Source organism: Quercus lobata, chromosome 2, assembly GCF_001633185.2.
Source record: "Quercus lobata isolate SW786 chromosome 2, ValleyOak3.0 Primary Assembly, whole genome shotgun sequence".
NCBI lineage: Eukaryota > Viridiplantae > Streptophyta > Magnoliopsida > Fagales > Fagaceae > Quercus > Quercus lobata.
In genome coordinates, this window is record NC_044905.1 from 81,931,567 (window position 1) to 81,957,290 (window position 25,724).

The following is a 25,724-nucleotide window of genomic DNA, read 5'->3' on the forward strand; positions in this document are numbered from 1 at the left end:
CTCACACATGGGAAGACATCAGGGACAAAATTGGGCCTGAATCACAATGGCCCGAAATTTATGATGGGGCCGGCATCCCCATAGGAAATAAAAATAAAAACCCTAAAGAGGCCCAAAGGTGGTGACCAAAATAAAAACAAAGAAAACAGGGGACCTATAGGGAAGGAGAAGGCCACAGGTTGGACAAGAACATATACTCAAAGGGCTGACAAGAGTAGTGACATGAATATGGAGGTTGATTTGGTAGAAGTTGGAACAAAAAGGAGAGCACGACCTCCACTGACAGAACTAGAAAATATGGAAGGTAATGGGAAGCAGATTAGAACGGAGGGGGAGGTGAAAGAGCTGGGAAAACTTCTAGCACAACACTTGGGATTGGCGGAGGCTGGCTACCAACCCTGCCGGGTGCAATGAGTGCCATCAGCTGGAACTGTAAGGGGCTTGGGAACCCCCTAACAGTTAATGCTCTCCAAAAGGTGGTATTGGAGAAAGATCCCACACTAGTCTTCCTCATGGAGACTAAGTTCGACGTTTCGGAAATGGATGGTATTAAACAGAAAATTGAGAGACAGCAAGGATTGGTAGTCCCCAGTATAAAACGGGCTGGCGGTCTAGCATTGTTATGGAGAAATTTGCTGCAGGTTGACATACTGACATACTCTCCATGGCACATTGACGCAATAGTAATTAAAGAACAGGGGACGAAAAAATGGTGCTTTGCAAGCTTCTATGGACATCCAGAGACAGGAAAATGGGAGGAGTCATGGAAGCTGCTGGAGAATCTTAGTCACAGAAGCGACTTGCCATGGATTTGCATGGGGGACTACAATGAGATAATGCATGCCAAAGAAAAGGAAGGTGGTGGTGTAAGGCCTAAAAGACAGATGCGTATCTTTCGTGAGGCGGTCAATAGATGCCAACTGAGAGATTTGGGGTATATAGGCTCGGATTTTACATGGAGCAGAAGATTAGGAAGTAGGGGGTGGGTGCATGAAAGGTTGGATAGGGCTCTAGTATCTACGAATTGGGCAGCAACATTCCCAGTAGTAAGGCTTTTTCACGTGGCCACCTCAGTTTCAGATCATAGCATACTTGTTCTCAAGGAATCAAGCTCCACAAGAAAACAAAGGAAGCGCTCCAAGGTGTGGCGGTTTGAATCTATGTGGCTTGAGGATGAGAGGTGCAAAGATGTGGTACATGAGGCTTAGGAAAGAGGACAGTGCAGGGTTTCACAGTGGCCTTTTGAAGCATGCATTGAGAAGTGTCAAGTTTCTCTAAAGTCTTGGAACACACAAAGTTTTAGCCACGTTGGAAAACAAGTGGCCGAGCTACAAAGAAAACTTCAAGCGCTTGAGAACCTAAAGGGTACTGCCACGAACCTAGAAGAAACTCATAACATAAAAAGGGAATTGAACAAATGGTTCGGCATTGAAGAAGAATTGTGGCGCCAAAGAAGCCGAAATAACTGGCTGAAGGCAGGAGACAAAAACACTTCCTTTTTCCATACCAAGGCCTCAAATCGGCACCAAAGGAACACTATAAATAGGATCATGGATGCAAATAACGTGTGGCATGATGATATGGAGCATGTAAGGCAGATTTTTGTGGACTACTTTGATCAGCTATTTACTACCTCACGACCTAAGGTGGCAGGAGAGCTGATAGATGCCTTACATGCAAAGGTCACCGAGAGAATAAACTCTACTCTCATCCAAGACTTCCATGTAGGGGAAGTGGAGAAGGCGCTCAAACAAATGCATACCTTAACGGCCCCAGGCCCAAACGGTATGCCACCCTTGTTTTATCATCAATTTTGGCCCACTGTTAAGTCAATTGTTATTAATACAGCACTTGACTTCTTAAATCATGGTATCGCTCCCCCAAAATTTCATGACACTCACATAGTACTTATTCCAAAAACAAAGAATCCTGAGAGAGTAACTGACTATAGACCAATATCCTTGTGTAATGTGGCTTACAAAATAGCTTCCAAAGTTGTGGGGAACAGGATGAAATTGGTTTTGCAGGAAATCATAGGTGAGAATCAAAGTGCCTTTGTGGTGGAACGCCTCATCACAGACAACATGCTGGTGGCACATGAGATGATGAACCACATTAGCAAGAAAAGGAAGGGCAAATGTGGGGAGATGGCGGTAAAGTTAGATATGAGCAAGGCATACAACTGCGTCAAATGGGGTTGCCTACAACTTATTATGCAAAAGCTTGGTTTTCATGATCGATGGATTAGTATTGTGATGCATTGTGTGTCCTCGGTGAAGTATGTCGTCCGAATCAATGGGCAACCCTGTGGCCATATCCTTCCAACCCGCAGACTGAGGCAAGGCAACCCATTGTCGCCTTACCTCTTCCTCATTTGTGCCGAAGGCTTATCTGCCCAACTGCATCAAGCCACCCAAAGAAAAGCCATAAAAAGTGTGGCTGCCTCTGCCTGGGGCCCTAGGTTGTCCCACCTATTTTTCGTAGACGACAGCCTGGTATTTGGAAGAGCAACAGTAAGCGAAGCCAAAGAAATCCAACGGATCCTCAAAGTTTATGAACTCCAACGGATCCTTTTGCTAACAATTAAACAGCAACAAAACATCCTTGTACTTTAGTCCCAATATAGACAATGCAAAAAAAGAGAGGGTAAAAATCATGTTTGGTGCCCAAGTTATCAAGCCCCATGAAGCCTACCTTGGGCTACCATCTCTCGTGGAAAGGTAAAAAAATAATACCTTTGCTCAACTAAAACAGAGAATGGCCAGCAAAGTCTCAGGATGGAAGGAAAAGCTATTAACACACGCTGGGAAAGAAATCCTGATAAAGGCGGTGGCCCAAGCCGTTGGCCCAAGCCGTGCCCTCATACACGATGAGTTGTTTTTTGCTTCCTAAGAAGCTGTGTGAGTAGCTGACAGGAATGATTAGACAATTCTGGTGGGGTTAGGTTAAAAGTGAGAAGAAATTAGCATGGTTGAGTTGGGACAAAATGTGCTTGTCGAAGGACTGAGGTGGTATGGTTTTTCGAGACCTAAGAAGTTTTAACCTGGCTCTCTTAGCCAAACAGGGGTGGCGGCTGCAAACCAATTCCACATCCCTATTTACCAGAGTATATAAAGCCAAATACTTCCCACACTGTAGCTTCGATGAGGCGAATATTCACAGGAACCTGTCATATGCATGGAGAAGTTTAATGGTAGCTCAAGGAGTAATTAGGAGGGGCATGAGGTGGCAGGTAGGAACGAGGAACCAAGTTAGGGTGTGGAATGACAAATGGATACCAAGGCCAAGTACCTATAAGGTAATTACACCAGAAAAGCCTTCTTCAAAGGATGCTCTAGTTTGTGAGCTCATAAACAGAGAAACAAAAGAATGGGATAAAGACAAGATTGACCAATGGTTCCAACCCGAGGATAGAGATGAAATATTGGGCATTCCTCTTAGCACAACAAGCAACAGGGATAGGTTAATCTGGACTGAGAACCGAAGCGGAAAGTTCTCCGTCAAAAGTGCGTACATACTGGCGTTGGAGGAGCAAAAGCAATCAGCCATGGCTGACTACTCAAACAAGGTGGCGAGAAGAAGGCTTTGGAAGACAATTTGGACTTTAAACATCCCTCAGAAAATCAAGCTTTTTGCTTGGAAAGCAAGCCGAGACATCCTTGCTTCGAAACAAAATCTGGCAAAAAGGAAAATTACAGAAGACGTTGCGAATTATGTGGGAAAGAAGAGGAGTCCACCTGTTATTTATTGTGGTTCTGTGATCATGCCAAGGAAGTATGGCGAAACAGCAAATTTGTCCTACCTTTCGAAATCTCGGTGAGCTGGAAGTTCATGGACGTGCTTGAAAATTTACAGAGGTGTGCGCACCTTCGGCCTGGACTATTGGAACAAGTCACTACGGTTTGCTGGAGCATTTGGAAAAATAGAAATGACCTGTGGATGGGCAGCAAAGGCAAGGCAGGTCGGACAATCCTAAGAAATGCTATGAACTTGGTGGCGGAATACCAGAGTGCCAATGGAGCCAAAACAGAGTATCTAAGGGATACCCCTGTCACGGTCTCATGGCAACCTCCAAGTCATGGGCACTATAAAGTCAACACTGACGATGCGGTCTTGTTAAAAAGAAAGCAAGCTGGAGCTGGAGTTGTTATAAGGGACAAAGAGGGAGAAATGATTGCAGCCCTTAGCAAAAAGTGGAAGTACCCATTAGGAGCAATAGAAGTAGAAGCAAAAGCATGGGAAGTGGGTGCCCTCTTTGCTAGGGAGGTGGGGATCAAAGAGGCTAAGTTTGAAGGGGACTCGTTGGTGGTCTGTAATGCTTTACAAGGTCTGGTCTCTCCACCCTCTTCAGTGGTCAACGTTCTTACAGGCTTTTTGGACCACGCTTCACACCTCAAGTAGTGGAAAGTTTCTCACATCAAACGGCAGGGAAATGTCCCTGCCCATCTACTGGCCCAACATACCCAGCATGTTGTGGACTATGTTGCATGGCTAGAGGAGTATCCTAGCTTGATAGATCATGCATGTAATGAAGACAAATTGTAATATGCTTCTTTTTCAATAAAGATCGAGTATTTCCCATTTAAAAAAAAAAAATTTGGGGCGCATGGCTAAGTTTGATTAGCTTTATTCCGAGGGTCCTCGAAATAAACCCATAACAACCCTTAATCTATTAAAATTAAGGGGACTAGTTTTTACACTCCAGTGCTAATTTTCAACGCATTCTATCTATCACAACCTTTGATAGAGGATATCTCAAAATTTCCAACCCTTGAAATAATGTCTAAAATTAAAATACAAAAAGGAAATCTCTTTTTTTTATTTTTTCACACTCCACACTCAGAAACCGCTCACACAATCAGAAAATTCTCTCAAAATCAGAGCTCATCTTAGAAAATTCTCTCAAAATCGATCTGAGCTCATCTCAAAAAACTCAAAGATTAGAGCTCATCTCATCTCCGACAGGCTGATTTGCGATGGTCAACTATCTCATCTCTCTCTGTTTGTTTCCCGAGAAATTATGGAAATTACACTTATATCCTATTCTACTCGGTACGATCTTCTACGGCTTTTCATTTCATTGCATTTCTATAGATTTATTCGGATTCTGTATTTGGAGAAATTGTTTGAAATGAATAGGCTTTGTTTGAGTTTTTATTTATTTTAACAATTATATTTATTTCAATTGCTTTGAAATTCTAGCTCAATTCGTTAGATATGTGGTGGAATTTGAATTCGATTAAATTTCTTTGGACTCGTTTAGAATCTGTTTGGTTGTTGATAAATCGTAGGAAAATAAATGAGTTTGTATTGTATCGGTTTTGTTGAGATTTTTTTTTTTATTTTTTATTTATTTTTATTTTTATAATTTTATTGTTGGTGTTTTCAATTGGTAAATTTTCTAGCTCGAATCCCTAACCGTTAACTTGTGCTGAAATTTGAGTTCTATTAAATTTCTTTGATTCATATGAGAATCTGTTTGGTTGTCTAAAAATTGTAGGAAAAGAATGATGGCAAATTAATAGTTGTTCTGGTAAGTGTTTCATTGCTTTTATGTGTACTTTTTGGTTTATTGTATTAATGTGTTTCAATGAGTTCAGTAAGATTGTGTTGTAGATTCTACTCGTGTTGAGTTCTCCTACATTGTGATCTTTCATGGGGGGAGGTATTTGGCTATGTCTTGACTGTGCTTACATCTGGATGTTTGCTTATATAACTGCCTTTGTTTACTGATGTATCAATGAAATTGTTTAAAATTAGCACTAAGGTGATGGGCATTATGTTTTGAAATGAATGAAAAAAGTGCCTCACAATGTCAAATGGAATAGGAAATTGGGAATCAAACCCAGTTGTCTTACATTGTACTGTTTATGTGTAGCCACGCCTATTTGTGTGTGCACATTTGGAAAAAGAATGGTAGCAAATTCGTTTTAATTGATTACTCTAACTTGTAAATGAGATCTAGTGACTTTGAATATACCTTTTCATTAGCCACTACTGATGTTTAATATTTTTTGTAGCATTAGTAGTTTCAATATATCTGGAAATAAGACTTGATGCTGTTAATGAATGAGTGTTTTTGAATTCATGATTATTTCTGCTTCATACCATTTTCTCTTTTAATAGGCAAATATCATTAATCTTTTCGGATGATAAAAAGCCCTCATTATGAACTAAATTTTAATTGTCTTGATAAAGGCAAGTAATGTGATTTTCTGTAGCACGTTTGTGTTGAATGCATACCTTTTGTTTCTTCCTTCAGATTTGGCTCTAACAAGTTTTTTAGATCATTTATGCTTTTTGGTTTTTGGTTGTTGCAGACATCATCTTTCTTTCTTCACATTTTTAAGGTTCAGTTTACAGAGAAAAGAATACAGATTGGAGGGAAGCAACCTTCTAGTTTATTTCTTGCTTCTATATCTATTCTTCTCAGTGAGCAGTTGCCTTTTGCAGAGGACTTGGCAATGTAAGTACTCTTTGACTTTAACTTAGTAAAATTGAACTTTTACTTCAGTTATAGCTTTTAATCTTCAGTGTATGCATCTAGTGATGTCAGTAGTAAATTCATGAGCTTGATTGCATACATGCATTCACAGCTGTATTTTTTTTATTTGCTCCATCTTCACTAGTATTTCAGTTTTAAATTGATCTTTGTCATCTAATTTCTTACATTTCAAATAATTCCATATTTTTATTTGATGTGCTTCTTTATCCATTGTGTAAACAGAGTCAATATTTCTAGGAGAATTGAACTGGGCAACCGTGCCATAGGATTCAGCTCATTTTACAGGTATTCAATTCCTTTTTAAATATATAAGCTTCCAATTTTCTGTTATGTCTACAGATAATGCCATTTGTTAGGTATTAACTTCGATGTAAAATTTTAAATTGTGGTTAGATATCAAAATCTAGGGTTGGGTGGTGGTTATGGAGTTTAAGTCATTTTTGGTAGAAATAAGAACTATATAAGTATAAAACTTGATGTTCTGAACTGCGGGCAAATATGAATTGGAAGATCATTAGTTTGTACCTAAGAATATAAAGCATATATGTACGAGCTCATGATGTGGGATTTTATCTTTTAACTTAGTTTTATTTACTTAGTTCAATTGTTTTTTATTGGTAAGTTGGCTCTTATATTAGTTCTTATTTAATTAGCTTAATTAGTATTTTGTTTAATTTCTTAGAGTTGAAGTCATATTTTGTAATTCGATAATTGGGTTATTGCCCCAATCTACTAATTGGACTAGTAAACAAACAACTTGATAAGGTAATACCTAATAAAAAGCTAACTTGGACTCTAACACTAGGAAAGTGTTGAACTTCGTATTTTAAGTTATTATGCAATGCTTTTGTTTAATGTATACGTTTATGCTTTTTCATGAGCCATTGTTGCAATTCAAAGTCTCACTTAACTTCCAACTGTATACTTTTATATCCCTTGTATGTTTTACAGTGTGCGCCGTGTGCTTCTTATCAGCTTGCTGTTTCTATTATCCAAAATTGTGCAGAAAAGCTTGAGCCATTTATTTGTGAGTTTTTTAACAAATTGTATTCTGGATAGAGATGCTGTAGAGAATGAGCTCAAAGAATTTTACCATGAAATTATTTTTCAAATTTTCCAGTGTGCTCCTCAGATGCAATGTTTATACAATGTGCTTGTCTCCAATTCAATGAAAGGAAGCATACACATCAGAAGAGGCTGTTGAAGAGCTGTTGCAAGTTCTTTCCATAAAGTCATCGACGAAGTTGGAAGGTTGAGTTTTTTGACATTGTCATTGAGAAGTTATTTTGTACTATTTTTGGCCAAATAAGGTTAAATTAGTTGTCGTAATCCTTCTTTTTTTCCCCTTTAATTCAAAATGTACATTCTAGAAACTCAACTCAATAATTCTTTTGTCCCAATTATTTTGGGTTGCCTACATAAATTCTGTTCGGCCTTTTTTTGACATATATTCTGTAGTTATCAGGTCATCTCTGCCTTCCCTGTGTCCTCAAAGATAGAAAGATTCCATGTTGTGTGCAAGCATGCTGCTAATCTTTCATAAGTTCTAGGGGTGTTAATGGGTCAATCAACAGTTAATTGAAGGAACTGTTCCCTATTTTTGGGTGAGGGATTCGGCTGGGGGTGATGATGATGAGCAAGTGGTGAAGAGTAGCAACAAAGGCAATGATCAAGGAAAGATTTGGACAGTTTTGGCTGTTAAGATAACAGAGTGGGGCTGGGACAAAGATGATAGAGGGAGAGCATTGGTGATTTGGGGAGAAGATTTTGAGGTGTAGGGGCTTTTGGGTCTTTGAACAGCCCTAGTCATAACTTTGCAATGGGTTAGAAATGATAAATAATTTAATGTAAATATCTTTTATATCTATTCAAACCTTTAGGATAAACTTAGCAATTGAGTTAGTCTTTCATTGGTTTCTGTAAATGCATCAGTTTCTCTGAACAGAAATGAAACATAGAGTAATTCTAAATAGGTGTTGCATATTTATGTGTATGTAGAGATACTTGGAGGTGCTGGGGAAGCTGTTGCTGATCTGAAGCAGCTGTTCTCCCGTGCTGAAAAGTTTGGTTATGCTGAATGGATTGAATTTGATGCATCTATTGTCCGTGGGCTTGCATACTACACTGGTATTGTGTTCGAGGTGAGATTTTGTGTGTGTTTTTCCTTATTTATGTTTTGATAAGAATGTCACTGTAGAGTAAACTGGAGTTAAAATCAAAATACTTCAATCCACTTATAATGTTTTGAATATTAACCATTTCTTTACTTATAAAAAAAAAAAAAAAAAAATGTTCTGCATTTCCTGGGAACAGCGTTCTTATCTGTGGCTTGCATTGCTTGATAATCTCAGACAAAATAAAGAAAGTATTGCCTTCAAATTTAATGAGTAATGGCCTGGAAATTGCAATGAGTTTTTGTAAACAAGACTGCTTTAGAGGCTATTGTCCAGGCTGTGAGGGCTAAAAGTTGCAGGCGTCATCACATTGACCATAAGTATAGCTCTGAGTTTTTTGGGTGCTGAAACATGTAAAGAAATATAATAAAAATATGAGTTTGAGTGAATGTGTTAATTTTTAATTTTTAGCTTTATTATTTTACACCCAAACAATGCACTAGAATATTTCAAAGTTCTTTCAGGTGTATATTTAATGAATGGGAGTTGAGGAGATTTTATTCTTTCTATGAGCATGTCTCTGCCAGGATTCCTAGTGGGGAGGGTGAGGATATCTTGATTTAGCAGTTGAATTGCAGTGGTGATTTTGATGTGCGATCCTTTTATATTGCTTTATTGAAAGCCCCTTCCGTTTCTTTCCCTTGGCAGAGCATTTGGTGTGTAAAGGTACCTAAAAGGGTATCTTTCTTTTTATGGACTGCTGCTAGGGGTGGGATGCTCACAATAGATAACCTTGTTAAGAAGAACTTGCCACTTGTTAACTGGTGTTGTCTATGTAGGTGTGATGAGGAAACTGTGGATCACCTTATGCTTCATTGTAAGTTTGCATCTGCTTTGTGGAGTGAGGTCCTTATTATGTTTGGGGTTCAGTGGGTGATGCCGGATACTATTGTTTCTCTTCTTTTTGCTTGGAAGAATTAGTTGGGAACTTACTCTTCAAAGGTTTGGAATATGGTACCAGCATGCCTTATGTGGTTAGTATGGAAGGAATGCAATGCCCGAACTTTTGAGGATGTTTAGAGACCTATAGATATGTTGAAGAACTTGCTTGCTAGGACTTTGTTTTAGTGGTCTCGTATTTGGGGTCTTATGCATTGTAGTTCCTTGTCTGATTTCCTTATCTCTATTAGACTTTCCTTATGATTTGATTGTATTTGTTTCAAGGGCAATGAGTTTACAATCGTAAACACATTGTTCTTTTTGATCAATAAAACTCTTATTATCTATCAAAAAAAATATTTACTTGTGCTGGTAACATTGCAGCATAATTATGACTTGTGAGTGTATTAATCATTTAATTGTAGCTAGCTTTTGCATGAAGCCAGTGGTGTGTAGCATGAGTCCTGGTGAAATATTATAATTCCAGATGTGGCAAACTGATGAAACTCTCTAAGATAGAGATGGATGTGTGTTACAGGTTCTGCATGCAAGGAAAACAAACACTGCACTGAAAAACCATTTAATTTATAGATACAAACTGCTATATTTTTAAGGATGAAATACTTTTACCCATATGGAATGATCCCAAATTCTTTGTAGTACTTGATCATAGAGATTAGTCTTCATTTCTGGATTGTTTTGGTGCAACTATTCTTTAACTGATGTGTATGCTTCCTTTCATTGAATTGGAGACAAGCACATTGTATAAACATTGTATGAATTATGTGTGTGTGCTCGCGCTTGCTGGGTCTCTTCTCTTTTGTTCAATTGGTGAATTTATCAATGCTTCTATACTTATTAACCATGTGCTTCTACTTGTAGACTGATCAAGTTGATGTCCGAATAAAAGCTGTTAATTTAGTTGGGAAACTTTTTGCACTGCCCAAACAGCAAGTTGCACAACATTACCGTGATCTTTTCTTAGAGTTCTTGAAAAGATCCTCTGATAAATCTGTGGAAATTAGAGTGAGCGCTCTACGATGTGTTAAAGCTTTCTACATGGCCAGTCCTTCTGGAACAGAATCTCATGAAATTATCAGCAAGTTATGAGCAATCAAACTTGTACTGTTATGATGGAAAATCTCTTGATTCTGTTGTCTTTTGAATCTACTTAACACAACTCATTTGTTTAATGCTTACTGATTAAGCAGCTGCCCTTGAAAATTGATTGTTAGATTTTGAATATATATTTTGCTACAAGGCATATCATCTCAACAACTGTGAATTTTTTTTTTTTGTATATATATATTGTGCATGATTGTGGTTTTTTTAAAATAAATAAATAAAAACTTATTTTGAGGGTCAAGAGACCCCTTAAATAACCTTATTTATCAAGAGTTGTAAATATAAATCTTTTAAACCTTGGTAAAAGTTTATTTAAGGGTCTCTTGACCCTCAAAATAAGATTAGAGCACTTGTTTTGACGGTCATGAAGGCCTTCAAAATTTCATTAAAATAATTTTTCTCAAGGTTTCTTTATACCTTTTTCAAGGGTTTTGACCCTTGAAAAAGGTCAGATTTGTTGTAGTATATCTTGAATAACAATCTTGTTCTCCCCTCCAACTCTATGTGACCTGCAATGGCAATGCTTAGTCACATCTGAGCAAGTATAGTTTTGATGTTTTTATATAAAAAATCATACAAGGCCCTGGGTTCCATCACATTATTTTATTTTGGATTAGAACAACTTTCCTAACAGCCTTAATTGGTACAGTGAAAAAGAACACAGAATAAGTTTCATGGAAAGGTAGTCTTGTATAAACTTAATTCTTAAGAAATTAAGAATCTTTAAGTTTGAAGGCTTCCATATTTGATCCATGCATCATAGGTTAAAACTTACGTGAAAAGCCTAGTTTCAACTTTCAATTATCAGTGGAAATGTGTTTCTGAAGTACTGTGCCCGAGCTCCTAATAATTTGTTTACCATGCATAGGCTTTGATTTTTTTTTTTTTGGTTTTCAAATTTTTCTTGATAGTGATTTTTCCTAAAGTAATGTGTGGTTTAGAACAGGTGATATTGCATCTTAAATAGATTTTTGTCAAATTTCAATCTTTTATTCCTATTCTATCTCTAGAATTTGTTGATGGATCACTATATTATTAATTTTTCATGATTTGGAACTATGATAAATTTTGGAGATGGTGAAATTATGTAAATCATTTTGATTGTCAATCTACCTCGTGAGTCCTGAGCGTAATCATAAGCCTGCTTGACTGTGAGACCGACTGATCGAATAAAGACAAAAGTCGGCCATAGTGATTCGGGCGTCTCTTGTGGAAGGACTCTCGATCAACAAATCAAAGGTACATCGGAGATAACAGGCTAATAACTCCCAAGAGCTCTTATCAACGAAGTCGTTTGGCATCAATTTGTGCATTGAAGAGTGACAACTGGTTAAGGGATTGGGACTCACCAATTTGGTTGTGACCATTCCATTTTGTTGGTCAGTTCAGTCTGTTATGGAAAATATGAGAAATAGTGATGTGCATGAAAAATATACAATAAAGTACTCACATATCTACATATTTAACCTTATTTTTATGTTATTTTGTGACTGTTTATATAATATCTTTGTGTTGTAGGTAACAAGGACTTTACATGCAAAGTGAGGTTAGGCCAATTGAATCAAGCCAACTTACATTCAGCCAGGCATGAATTCAAGAAAAGACCAACCCAATTAAATTTAAGTCCAATTAGAGCAAGGAATCAAAGGAAATTTGCACCAAATCCAAGTCTAATTGATTAGGATTCCAGACAGCTGGTTAAGGGATTGGGACTCACCAATTTGGTTGTGACCATTCCATTTTGTTGGTCAGTTCAGTCTGTTATGGAAAATATGAGAAATAGTGATGTGCATGAAAAATATACAATAAAGTACTCACATATCTACATATTTAACCTTATTTTTATGTTATTTTGTGACTGTTTATATAATATCTTTGTGTTGTAGGTAACAAGGACTTTACATGCAAAGTGAGGTTAGGCCAATTGAATCAAGCCAACTTACATTCAGCCAGGCATGAATTCAAGAAAAGACCAACCCAATTAAATTTAAGTCCAATTGGAGCAAGGAATCAAAGGAAATTTGCTCCAAATCCAAGTCTAATTCGGATTAGGATTCCAGACTGCACATCAGTTAGTATTTTTGGTATAACTTTCGGCTTAGATGTCCAATCGAAATGATTCAAATTGGGCTGGAATGATAAATTAAAGGGCTACAACTTTGTAGTTTACCAAAAGTCCAAATTCTGACGTCAAATGGGCCAAAATAGTCGGTTAAGTGAAGCCTAAAAATCTGGGATTTTCTCCAAACGAGAATTCAACTTGTAATAGGATTCTTTGACCTATTTAAGGGCTTTTTAGGGCAAAATTCAGGGAGGCGGTGGCTAGTGCTAGGGCCGAGGGCTGAATGTATAGAGAGTGCGGCTACTTCTTTGGTTTTCTTCCATGACAGTTAGTTTTATTTTATTTGTCTAGTTTAATGTTTAGTATTTTATTTTTGTGTTTTCTTTCAATTACTATGATTAGCTAAATTTATAATTAGAGTTAAGGATGAAACCTTGTTAAGAATTATCAGTAATATTTATGTGATTTGATTTTTCCCACAATAGTTGTTCTTTAAGGATTTAAATTGTTCTTGCTTCATATTAATTGACTAAGATGGAATTCTAGATATGAGTTCAATCATGTTTTTCTCATGATTTAGGATTTATCTTAATTAATTGAATGCTTAGTTTATTAATTATTGATTATAAAATTGGATATCACTTGTGATTTGTCTGTCAATGGATACAATTTATGATTTGATTTTTAGAATTGGATATATCTTGTGATTTGTTTGGCTACGGATACAATTGATGATTTGATTTTATACTTAAGAAGCGAAGAAGAACATGTTTTTGATTTTTAAAATAAGGATTTTAATGATAATATTTTCCATGATAGCAAGATTGATTTCTAGATTATCATGCAGTGGTTGGGAAAAATTAATGATCATAAATATATGCTGATATGATTTATAAGGCGGATTCCAAAACCTTAATTCCTTTCTCTTGATTGTTTACATCTTTTTATTACTTTATATCTTTTGCTTAGTTTAACTATTTGCTTAATTTTATTATTTGTTTAGTATATTTAATTGCAAAAAAAAAAAACCAGTTTTTATTAAACTAGATTAGGATTAGTTTGGTTAAGGTTTAATCAATTTTCTTACGTTTATTCAAGTCCCTGTGGGTTCGACCTCGTTCTTGTCCAACTATACTTCGGTACGGTTCGTACACTTGCGAATACGTTAAAATTTCACAACAAATAGACTCTACCACCTACATAGACTTTAGATTCTAGAGTCCCAAGGCCGTGCCAACTGCTATTGTTGACAATCGTTTATATTTTAATGGGGTCGAAGTTGAAATCATAGTTGTCAGTATCATACGATACGTGATATGTATTGTGCGATATGTATCGTATCGTGTACAAAAAGTTTCATATCATAAGGGCGTATCGTAAGTGTTCATAAATCGTCATATATATAGATGTGTATCGTATGAATTGTATCGTATCGGTGAATCGTATGATACGTACGATACATAGACATAGGGATTTAAAATGGGTTTTTTGGTTAAAATTTGTAGTTTTATTTGATTTGAACAAGTTGTTATACTTTTTTAACACAAAATTATTAGAAAACTTAATTGAGTCTAATAAAATGGCAAGTCTATGAGTTTTTTTTTTTTTTTCCTACAAAATTTAGACTATACTCATGACACTCACTTTCATATGTACAAATTTATCTTCTATGCTATTAATAATGTATTATACGAAAATATAATTATTTTTTTATTTTGTTATTATTATTATGATTCTAAAAATCTAGAATTCCAAGAAAAAATATAAAGAAAAAATTATTAGAATAAAACAAAAAAAATAGTAAATGTTGATAATAATAAAGAAATTATCTATAAAAAAATAATTTTACAAGATGTTGAACATGATGATAACATTGACTTATATGGAGTTGATTAGCCAAGATGATGAAAATATATTATTATTTTGATTCATGTATCACGTATTATCACTTCCGAGTTTAATCAATTTAAATGTGCATGTTATAAACATAAGTTAATTTGATTTATTTAGTTAGCTTTGTTAAATTTTATTACATAAGTAATGATTAAATTGGTCATTAGTTGAAAATATTTTGAATTTATAATGAATATGCATTTTATATATGTATATCTATTATTATTTTTATTATTTTATTAGATGTTTATGTATCTTACGATATGCGATTCGATATGATACATGATATAGAAAAATTAAAAATCGATTCACGATACAATTCACGATTTGACAACTATGGTTGAAATATAAATTTCCTAGCTAAATATATTTGAATTGATTCTTTAAGGATGAGATCAATGGGAAATTCAAACTCACATTATCAAAGTGATTCATGAGAACTTCCCAAGTTGGATCCGCCAATCTAATTTTCAAGTAAGTCTCTCTTTGCTTAACACTGTCCATTTTTTTTTTTTTTTTTTTTAATGTTTAGAAATTTTGGTTTGTTATTAGTTATTGAAATTAGAGAATGTTGTGGTGATAACTTAAGGCTTAAAGAACAATACTTTGTGCAAACTTTTTTTATTATATTTTTTATATTAGTTACATAGCCATCAACCATTTGTCATTCAATTAATTTTAGACTTATATTACCATATGAGACATATTAGAGCGATAGATGTTTATACCAACTAGCATGTAACTCCATGCAAACGCATTGATGTATTTAAAATTAAACAAAATTTTTATTATAAAAATATAAATAGTTAGTCAAATTAATTTTTTTTTTTAAAAAAGCATGTAACACATGCATTCACATAGATACATTTAAAATTAAAAACAATTTTTATCATAAAATATAGATAATAAGTCAATTTTTTTTTTTAAAGTAAACGTAATTAGTCACATATTAAAATTTTTACCTAAATTTAATACTACTTATGATTTTTTTTCTTCTATTTTTTAATAATATAGAACATGTGATGATTTTTGTTATGTAGTGATTTTTATTTTTATTTTTTTTTGAGAAACATGTGGTGATTTTATCGAGTATATGTGATTTTTTTTAATTTTATAGTTCATTAATATTAGATTCTTAGTATTTTGCACTCATTAACTCACTTAACACAAAAATTAAAAAAATTAAGTAGACACATGGCAGAAGCTTAAGTGGATAATTATGGTGTAGTTCCAACATAAATTTAGACACATGATGCAAAATTGGATTATAATTTCAAATTCTAATTCAATTTTCTCAAAGATATACCTATTAATATATATATATATATATAGATATAGATGACTTATAAATTTGAATTTCTTTTAGTTATATGATTATGTCTTTTATGGTTTATTATATTAGACTCCTTGTTTTCTACACTAAATTAACTAATTTGGCATAAAAATTTAAAAATTTAGATTAGATAGGACACGTGGCACAAAATTAAACTTTAATTGAAATTCAATTTTCACACTAAATTAACTCACTTGGCACAAAAATCTAAAGTTTAGATTAGATGAGAAACATTGTGCAAAATTAGACTTTAATTGAATTCTAATTAAAAATTTAATTGGACTTTCTTTCTACTTTACCTATTATTATATATATAAATAAATTCACTTGCCACAAAGATTAAAAATTTTAAGTAGACACATGGCATAAGTTTAAGTGGATAATTATGGTATAGTTTCCACAACAATTTAGACATATGACGCAAAATTAGATTATAATTTCAAATTCTAATTCAATTTTCTCTAAGATTTACCTATTAATATATATATATACATAGATGACTTATAAATTTGAATTTTTTTTAGTTATATGATTATGTCTTTTATAGTTTATTGTATTGGACTCCTCGTTTTCAATACTAAATTAACTAATTTGGCACAAAAATTTAAAAATTTAGATTAGATAGGACATGTGACACAAAATTAAACTCTAATTGAAATTCAATTTTTACACTAAATTAACTCGCTTAGCACAAAAATCTAAAGTTTAGATTAGATGAGACACATGGCGCAAAATTAGACTTTAATTGAATTCCAATTAGAAATTTAATTGGACTTTCTCTCTGTTTTACATATTATTATTATTATTATTATTATTATTATTATTATTATTATTATTATTATATAGATTAACTCACTTGACACAAGAATAAAAAATTTAGGTAGACACATGGCACAAGCTTAAGTGGATAATTATGGTGTAGTTCCCACATAAATTTAGACACATGGTGGAAAATTGGATTATAATTTCAAATTCTAATTCAATTTTCTCTAAGATTTAGTATATATCTAAAGTTTAGATTAGATGAGACACATGGAACAAATTAGACTTTAATTGAATTCCAATTAGAAATTTAATTGGACTTTCTCTTTGTTTTACCTATTATTATATATATAGATTAACTCACTTGACACAAAGATTAAAAAACTTAAGTAGACACATGGCACAAGCTTAAGTGGATAATTATGGTGTAATTCCCATATAAATTTAGACACATGGTGAAAAATTGGATTATAATTTCAAATTCTAATTCAATTTTCTCTAAGATTTACCTATTAATGTATATATAGATATATAGATGACTTATAAATTAAATTTTTTTTTTTAGTTATATGATTATGTCTTTTATGGTTATTATATTGGACTCCTTGTTTTCTATACTAAATTAACTAATTTGGCACAAAATTTTAAAAATTTAGATTAGATAGGACATGTGGCGCAAAATTAAACTAATTGAAATTCAATTTTTACATTAAATTAACTCACTTGGCACGAAAATCTAAAGTTTAGATTAGATGAGACACATTGTGCAAAATTAGACTTCAATTGAATTTCAATTTAAAATTTAATTGAACTTTCTCTCTGTTTTACCTATTATTATATATATAGATTTAAAGTAAGGACATCAAGCCCTATAAGTTAGGGTGTTAGATGGATTTTTTTTTTTTTTTTTTTTTTGGCTGCATAGGTTAAGAGTGTGCGTGGGTGCCTTTTTTCTTAGCTCCCAGGCCCAAGGATCCTGGGCCAAATACTTGTGTTTTGGTGGACTGGGCTTGGTTCACCGCAGTTAAATGGGTTGTTTACGAACCAAGTGTTGCACAAGGCAAGAGTCCTACAACAAGTATGCACTGGCAAGCAAGAATATATATATATATATATATATATATATATATATATAACAGCAAGAATAAAAACAAAAGGAAAAGAAAACAATGTAACAAGGAAAAAAGAAGTACACGAATAACTGTTAGAGATCCCCAAGTCAATATGAAATTATTTGATTATTTTCTTAATTATGGATTATAATGCACTCACTAAGACGTGTTACAAGGTCCAAATAGGCTCAAAAATTACAGACTTAGATGGCTATTCAAGCCTTCAAGACTTGCAAAGTTTGAATCTCTTTGAATCCGAGTATGTTCTTGATAGGCCAAAAACGGATTGACCCCTTGTGATTGAAATTAATTAATTAATTAGCAAAGTTATTAATTGATCAATTTATCATGCAAAGCGCGTGGTAGCACAAATAAATCACCAAACAACTAAATATGCAGCGGAAAATAAATGACACGGTGATTTGTTGACTGATGGGGAAAACCTACACGGCAAAAACCCCACTGGGTGATTTTCAGGTCATCACTCCCGAAACTCCACTATTATCACAACAAGCGGTTACAAGTAAAGGAATCTCAAGTACCTTACCAACATACAGTTGAATCCTTACGCCAATACCTAATTGGACTTGTTCTATAGTGACAGTTCCCCTTTCAATACACGGCTCCCAAGTACATGACTAACCAATTGCACGGATCCCAGTACGCGACTTCAATCACCAACTAAGAAGGTTGTTGGCTGCAAAATTCTTTAATTCATCCACACAATGAAGATCAAGAAGATGTTTGGTCACAAAACCCTATGGTGCACATATACAGCAACTTCTTTAAGAAAAAGAGACGAATTAGGGCAAGAACTTCGTCTTTGGTTACAATTTACTTGAACAGAGTTTGCTTAATGCTTGTGCAACTTGTGAATTATTTGACGGCCCTTAAAACAATCATTTTATATGTCTAGGGTTAGGAGAAAAGAAAGCCCAAAGACACATTCATTGATCCCAAGAAAATCATATCAGAATTCTGAAATTCTTAAATCTCGATAGATAGGAGGTGTCGAGCAGCTGTCGAGTAGGTGTTGAGCACACGGGCTGCAACAGCTTTCTTAAGCTTGATAGATGTAGCTGTCGAGCCAGCTATCGAGCTTTAATGAATTTGCACTTCTCAGCTTGTTTCTTGGACAGACTTGATGACTTCAACACTTGATCTTGAAACCTTATTTCTTAAAGTATTAAAAACATCCTAGATCTACCAAATTACAAGTAAAGTGCGTTTTGTCAAAGGATAAGCCAATTACATAAAATCATGACATATGTTCTTAATATGTGAAACATATATATCCTAACAGTTCTATAGTGGCTGTATTGGGATACCGAGAGTATTTCTCTCTTTTTACTACTTTCTCTAAGTTTCGACAGAGTTTTCTCAATGATTTTGTTATGGTTCCCTGCTGCTTGATCGCCCCCTTCAACGCTGGCTGCCTTCCCCTTTTATAATGTCCTGGTAAGGTTTCGGAGTACCACTAACTTCTCTCTTTCGCTCCCCTAGGCACCAGAGCTCGTGCTATGCCAGTCACTCAGAGGGCTGGTCTTTTCCTTATTCCTCATAATTTTCTCTTTTTTGGTGTCGTTTCTCTGAAAGTCCTTTGCTGACTTTCCATTCTGAGGCACCCTTAGGTAGCTGACCTCAGCTTTTGGCTTTTTACCTTTTTAGTTTTTTGGCTGTCCCTTTTCTTGTCATTTTTCCCGAGTAATCAGAATCCTTTTCTGCTGGGTTGAAGGTTTTCTCAGGCATTTCCCCTTATAGTTCTTCATTTTGGGTTTCTTGAGTTACTAGCTTTTTTGTTCATGAATTGTCACTCTCCAAGCTTTCTGGTTCTTTGCTCCACCACTGGATGCTTGAGAAGGACACATATGTTCTTCGTTTCTTGTATTTCGTGGTACCCCTTCCGAGTTGTCTCCATCCTACCTTAGCTGTGCTGTGTGTCCCAGGGATCCCGAGCCTTTGGTAACTCCTGGGGATCCCGACCTAGCTCTTTCTGCTGGACTCTTCTTGACTCCTTGATCCTGAGAGGCTAAGCCTTTTCCTTCCGTGGATTTTTGGGCTTCAAAACTTTTGGGCTTACCGTTCTTTTTCTTTGTGGTGAATTCATTCCTTTTATGATTACTTGTCATGAGGTTGGCCCAATTGTGTTAATTCCTTGGGCCTAAGTGTCATGATTTTTTTGACCTCAACAGAGTGTTACATGTTAAAACTATAATTAGATTATTTTTTCCCCAGAAACCATAGAATTACTATACTTAGGTATTAATTTTATTTTTTTTGTTTCGTTTATATGGGTATAGGCGAATGGACATGCTAATTGAGAGTGAGAGATAAAACATTTGAATTAAATCAACATTGGAAAAATGATTTAGATATGAAAGTAACATTTACAAAAATATGGGATGTACTAAATATCAAGTCAAAGAGTGGTCTTATTAAATATGTAGATTTGGTGTTACTTGATAAGAATGTAAGTTTTAATGCAATTGAGAGTGGACTTATTATATATGTAGATTTAGTGTTACTTGATAAGAAATGTAAGTTTTAATGCAATTGACGTTTATGTTTGTGGATAAGGTCCTTTGCTCCTATAGGTTCGGGCTCAGCAAGTAAAGTGTCACTATGGTTATATTTAGGTGGAAAACGTCAACTCAGGTTACCCCTCTCTACCCATTTTTTCATTCATCAAAACAATGTTTGTGGATAAGGTTTTGTCTCTCGTCTTATTTTATTTTCTTAGTTTTTTTTTCTAAAATTAATATTAAATTATGAAAAATAACTTTATTCATGCAAGTATTAGAAAAAAAATATATTGATAATTTATAGATATTAGTCAAGAATGATAAATAAATAAAATCCTCAAGTTTCTAAGAGTATCTCCAGTAGAAAGTAAACACACAAAAAAACCTTTTCCTTTATTAAAAAAAATACTTGGGAGTAAAATATTATTTCTTTCTCTCTCTTCCTTTCCTCTTTTTTCTGTTTCTCTGCTCTTTCCCGCCTCTCTTCCCTTTCTCTTTTCTCTGTTTCATTGCTCTCTCTCGCTTCTCATCAGAGCCTTTCTCTCACAAAATCAACATAGCTCTCTCTCACAAAACCCTTAAACCGTGGTTTGCTCAACCACCTGTGAGGAAGAATAGAGATTGAGAACATCAACTCAACCACGAAAATCGGTACGTACCCAATTTTTTCAACCACGAATTGGTGGTTTTGAATGAATAGTTATTTTCCTCACTGCTATCTGAGTTTGGGTTTAGGGTTAGGGTTTCTAGTTAACATTAATTTTCTTGCCTTCTTGTACTCTTTGACATATGCTAGTTCCAATTCTTGCCTTCTTGGTTTCTGAGATTTTCTTGTACTCTGTTTCATTGCTCTCTCTCGCTTCTCATCAGAGCCTTTCTCTCACAAAATCAACATAGCTCTCTCTCACAAAACCCGTAAACCGTGGTTTGCTCAACCACCTGTGAGGAAGAATAGAGATTGAGAACATCAACTCAACCACGAAAATCGGTACGTACCCAATTTTTTCAACCACGAATTGGTGGTTTTGAATGAATAGTTATTTTCCTCTCTGCTATCTGAGTTTGGGTTTAGGGTTAGGGTTTCTAGTTAACATTAATTTTCTTGCCTTCTTGTACTCTTTGACATATGCTAGTTCCAATTCTTGCCTTCTTGGTTTCTGAGATTTTCTTTCCTCCCTTACCCCCTTCTTTTACTGATTCTTGACTGGCTTAATGTATGTTTAATATGTTCATTTAAGCAGGTTCTATGTTTCTCTCAATGCTAATATTATTTGGTTTGTCTATATATGTATTTATGTACGTATGTGTATGAATATTAGTGCTTGAGAAAACAAAAGGTTTAGGAATTTTCATCTTGGGTAGAGTATCAATTGAAGTTTTTGATTAAGATGATGAACAATTGAAGTGGAAAGTGAATGTTCCAAATGGACGTACCAAAACATCTGAGGAGAATCCATCAAGAAAAATATCTCAACACATTGCAATGTACTACACGTGAATTAAGATGTTAGATTGCTTCAATTTGTCTCCTTAGCAAAAGGTGTGATTCGCTTTGGAGATTTGATTTTATGCTTTTAATTATTTTTTTTAAGAGTTACTACACAAAGGCAAAATGTACTATCAACTTCTGTCTTTTAATCTATAGACATTTCATACTTTCAATTTATAAAAATTTTGCACAATTGTTATCAGCCAACTTTGTAATGGTTTCTAAAATAAAAAATAAAAAATAAAAAAACTCTTTATAACAGCTTAAACTACATTATACGTACAAATGCTTTGGGTTTGAAATTTTTTATGGTGGCATTTATTGTTGCTAAGAACATGTTCTACTTGAACTTACATGTTTCATGTCAAAAGCAATTCAAAGAGATAAACCCGTGCATCGCACGGGTTAGTGACTAGTTAACATTAATTTTCTTGTACTCTTTGACATATGCTAGCTCCAATTCTTGCCTTCTTGGTTTCTGAGATTTTCTTTCCACCCTTACCCCCTTCTTTTACTGATTCTTGACTGGCTTAATGTATGTTTAATATGTTCATTTAAGCAGGTTCTATGTTTCTCTCAATGCTAATGAATTTTGACATTTTAATGTTATTTTATTTCTTTAACTATGATTCTAACTAGATTATTTTGAATCTATCTCATAAACAAATGTTGATCTAGAGTGATTAGAGTTGCTCTTTTCCAGAAAACTCTAATGGAGAAGAAAATTTTTCGTTTTGGTAATATGGTTGTGTATGGGGAGTTGGTAGAGGAAAATCTGGATGAGGAGGAATGGGAAATGATGGAAGAGGAAATTTTGGAAGATGAAGTGGTGGAGTTGGAAATGCAAAACAGATCTCTATATGTGTGTGTTGAAGCTATCGGGGAATCTGTGTATTACTTGATGCACTCCATTAAGTTGAGCGATCTTTTGTCATGCTCGTGCATTTGCAGTGCTAATCCGACTAAAGAATTTACCAACACTACTACTAGGTGTTCCAATTGCCTTTCCAAAGGAGAATTAGAATATAGGACAGAATTGAAGCAAGTGGAGATTCTGACTGGTGACAGTATCCCATTTTTTATGGGTTGCGGGGCATTCGGCTCCAAAATCATTCTTGCCGGTGGTTGCAAACACATGGCAGGTATACATGGTCCAGTTCTTAGCCGAAGCCTTTATGTTTATGAGACAGATTCAAATATCGATTCTGAACCACGATTTAAAGACCAAGGAGACTCCAATGGGTTTTTCAGGTATTTTCAACAAGCAAAGGTAGACCCAATCCTGGTCAAGGCAAATGGAAAGCTCTATGCATTTGCTGGAGCTCCCCTAAATGAGCAGGGAGGACTATCTTTGGAGGTGTTCAACCCCGAGACCATGGCATGGTTGCCCTTAGACTTCCCTCGCTACAACGGAAACATCGACCCTTTTCTCTTTTGGAGCAATAAGCTCACCCCATTTTTCTCTCATGCATTTTTAAGCAGTAACAATAGGATTTTCATTTCAAACTTCAACACTGCTCTGTTGTTCTTTGACTTCAATACCCATGAATGGAAGAGGTCTAATTTGTTAGTTGAATGGCCAAATGAAGATGAAGAAGTTCCTAACTTGAACAGTTCTGTACCTCTTCCCTTCCTTGGCAAAGCTGAAGTTCTTGAGGTGTCTCCTTTTGAGACCGTGCTTCTAGGACTGAATATAGAAGGTACTTTAATTGCCACGTGGGTTAATTCTTTAACTTTGCACCTGCTGTCTCAGCAAGAGTTGCCGTTCCATGTGTCTCCTGAATTTCGTGGTAGCCGTCCTAATCTGGTCCATTTAGGAAATTGGAAATTCTGTCTTGTTATGGCTCATTTCATCCCATGCAATTCTGATAAGGATACTGTTGAGACTCAGGATGACAGTATGATTACTTCCAAGGGGAAGATGCTTATTTTTGTGGCCACCTTTCGGCTTTCACGGAAAGAACAAAAGAAGTTTATTGTCAAACACATCGGAAAAGATCCTAAATCACGGAAGCTTTGTGAAGCAATAGAGTTGTCAGTGGGGTTGGGGTTGGATCTTAAAACTGAATTCAAACTCTGTGAAGTTAAAGAATTTGCATTTAGTTTCAAACTTCTTTCAACTCGGATATTTGAGTATGATAGTTCAGCACCCAACCTTGAGACTAAGGGGGACGCCATTGGTTGTTTTGTGCTGTAGTAACTGTAAGTACCATAGAATCCTGCCCTAGGTTCCATTGCATAATTTAATTTGATTTTGCATAAGAGGAATTCTTCCTAATATTAAATAGTACAATGAAGTTACACTGTTTCTGCTATGTTTAAAAAATGCCACTGTTTCTATTAAATGTGGACAGTTTCCAATCAAGATACTAAAAGCTGTTGTTTGTAGCACCATCAAACTTTGCTTAATAAAATATTTAAACTACCCTTGCACTTTAATTCTATGTTCCTCTTCATCTTAATTAGTTTATAATCCATTGCTAATCTCCATTTGTGCTGCAGAGGACATACAAAGGCTAGTTTCGCATAAAAGTTGAAGAGCAGCAGTATTGAGGAAGATATTTTCTTGAACCTTTTAAAGCTTTTAGGCTGAATAACTCGGCATCTGAGCTACTTAGCACATACTTCTGATCCATGTGGGAAGTTAAGCTTTAGCTGTAAACTTTACTATGATTAGTTGATTACCACTGCCAGTTATAATTGAATATTTCACAGGGATGATGAACACTCTTGGTTGTCATGTGCTACTTAGTACGTACTTCTGATCCATGTGGGAAGTTAAGCTTTAGCTGTAAACTTTACTATGATTAGTTGATTACCACTGCCAGTTATAATTGAATATTTCACAGGGATGATGAACTCTCTTGGTTGTCATGTGCTTGCAATCTTGGAAATACAATGGCCTAGATTCCTCAACTAAACTTGGATGGTTAATGCACGAATGCAAATCTTCTTGGATATCTTCAATCTTTGATTTTCGTTCTTTGTCTTTGGTTTTTTGGAATGTGACAGAAAAACATGTGAGATTTTGCAGAGCAGAGGCAGTGTGCCATGCCAAATTTTTTGGGTTTGAAATGTGAGAAACAGTGCTCTATTTACTTATCAAAAAGAAATAGGCAAGAGTTCTCTTCCATAATATTCTGCTTTCATATATGCTACTTTTTTCCTTCCTTTCTTAAATTGTAGTGATTCAATGCGGAGCCAGATTGTATATTCAGAAATCAAGATAATATACATGATAATTTCTCCTCCTTTTTTTTTTATTTTACTGAAATGGTAAACAATAATTTCAATAACTTTAATACTACAAAAAAAGTATTTAGTTTTAGTTTTAATTTTATTTATTTATTTTTGTGGTGTGTGTCAAATTGCATGTATAATTTCTCAATGTTTGTAATACGCTGGAGGCATATTAGGTCTTGCATTAAGGAATTGAGGTTGGTGTCAAATGAGCATGAGGAGATGTCTCATTGGTAGAAGCTCTGCATACTTCTACGCCAACTACAATTGTATTATTTGCTCAGTATTTTTAGTATTTGTCTACTATTAAATCTTGAATACAACCATTTGGATGCAACTTCTTATTGGTGCTGATTATAGCTTTATAATTCCCTTCATAGATGTAAATGATCATATGTCCTTTTATTCGATTCTCAAAAAAAAAAAAGAAAGTCCTTTACTCTTTTGTAGCATTTCATGTATAACTTTCTTAGTCTTTTCTTTTTCTTCTATCACATTTGTTTTATGCTTCAAAAAAATTTATACATTTTTCAATGTATAAGCAAATTCTTCCTTTAGTTAATTTGTTTTTTCAAATTTGAATAAGTGCATGCCCTGTTACTTCAAATTCGTAAGAAGTTTCCTTCTG

At 34.7% G+C, this 25,724-nt stretch overlaps 2 protein-coding genes and 1 long non-coding RNA gene across 9 annotated transcripts; all 3 read left to right on the top strand.

The window, feature by feature from the left end:
- The first annotated feature begins 410 nt into the window (after positions 1-410).
- On the top strand, positions 411-1,208 carry LOC115972354. The gene has a single exon (XM_031092621.1). It carries the CDS (start codon positions 411-413, stop codon positions 1,206-1,208), a length of 798 nt encoding a protein of 265 aa, XP_030948481.1.
- Positions 1,209-4,539: 3,331 nt separating this feature from the next.
- On the top strand, positions 4,540-10,835 carry LOC115976864. Of its 6 annotated transcripts, none has more exons than XR_004088415.1 (8): positions 4,540-5,052; positions 6,321-6,466; positions 6,728-6,790; positions 7,457-7,532; positions 7,626-7,756; positions 8,504-8,646; positions 9,328-9,496; positions 10,441-10,835. It is a non-coding gene; the product is annotated as an uncharacterized LOC115976864 (long non-coding RNA). The 6 variants fall into 6 exon arrangements; XR_004088412.1 differs by lacking the exon at positions 9,328-9,496 and adding an exon at positions 5,501-5,665 and having other exon boundaries at positions 4,544-5,052; XR_004088416.1 differs by having other exon boundaries at positions 4,555-5,052; positions 9,459-9,496.
- A 10,022-nt stretch (positions 10,836-20,857) lies between these two features.
- Positions 20,858-25,051, top strand: LOC115978354. Of its 2 annotated transcripts, XM_031100374.1 has the most exons (4): positions 20,858-21,018; positions 21,238-21,355; positions 22,535-24,058; positions 24,359-25,051. In XM_031100374.1, exon 3 carries the CDS (start codon positions 22,569-22,571, stop codon positions 24,051-24,053), a length of 1,485 nt encoding a protein of 494 aa, XP_030956234.1. In that variant the 5' UTR covers positions 20,858-21,018; positions 21,238-21,355; positions 22,535-22,568; the 3' UTR covers positions 24,054-24,058; positions 24,359-25,051. The 2 variants fall into 2 exon arrangements, 1 of the variants encoding a protein (XP_030956234.1); XR_004088688.1 differs by lacking the exon at positions 22,535-24,058.
- The last annotated feature ends 673 nt before the right edge of the window (positions 25,052-25,724 follow it).

Bases quoted from the DNA above. Each gene is read 5' to 3' on its own strand.
- LOC115972354 (XM_031092621.1), top strand. From the start codon at position 411: ATGAGTGCCATCAGCTGGAACTGTAAGGGGCTTGGGAACCCCCTAACA.
- LOC115978354 (XM_031100374.1), top strand. From the start codon at position 22,569: ATGGAGAAGAAAATTTTTCGTTTTGGTAATATGGTTGTGTATGGGGAG.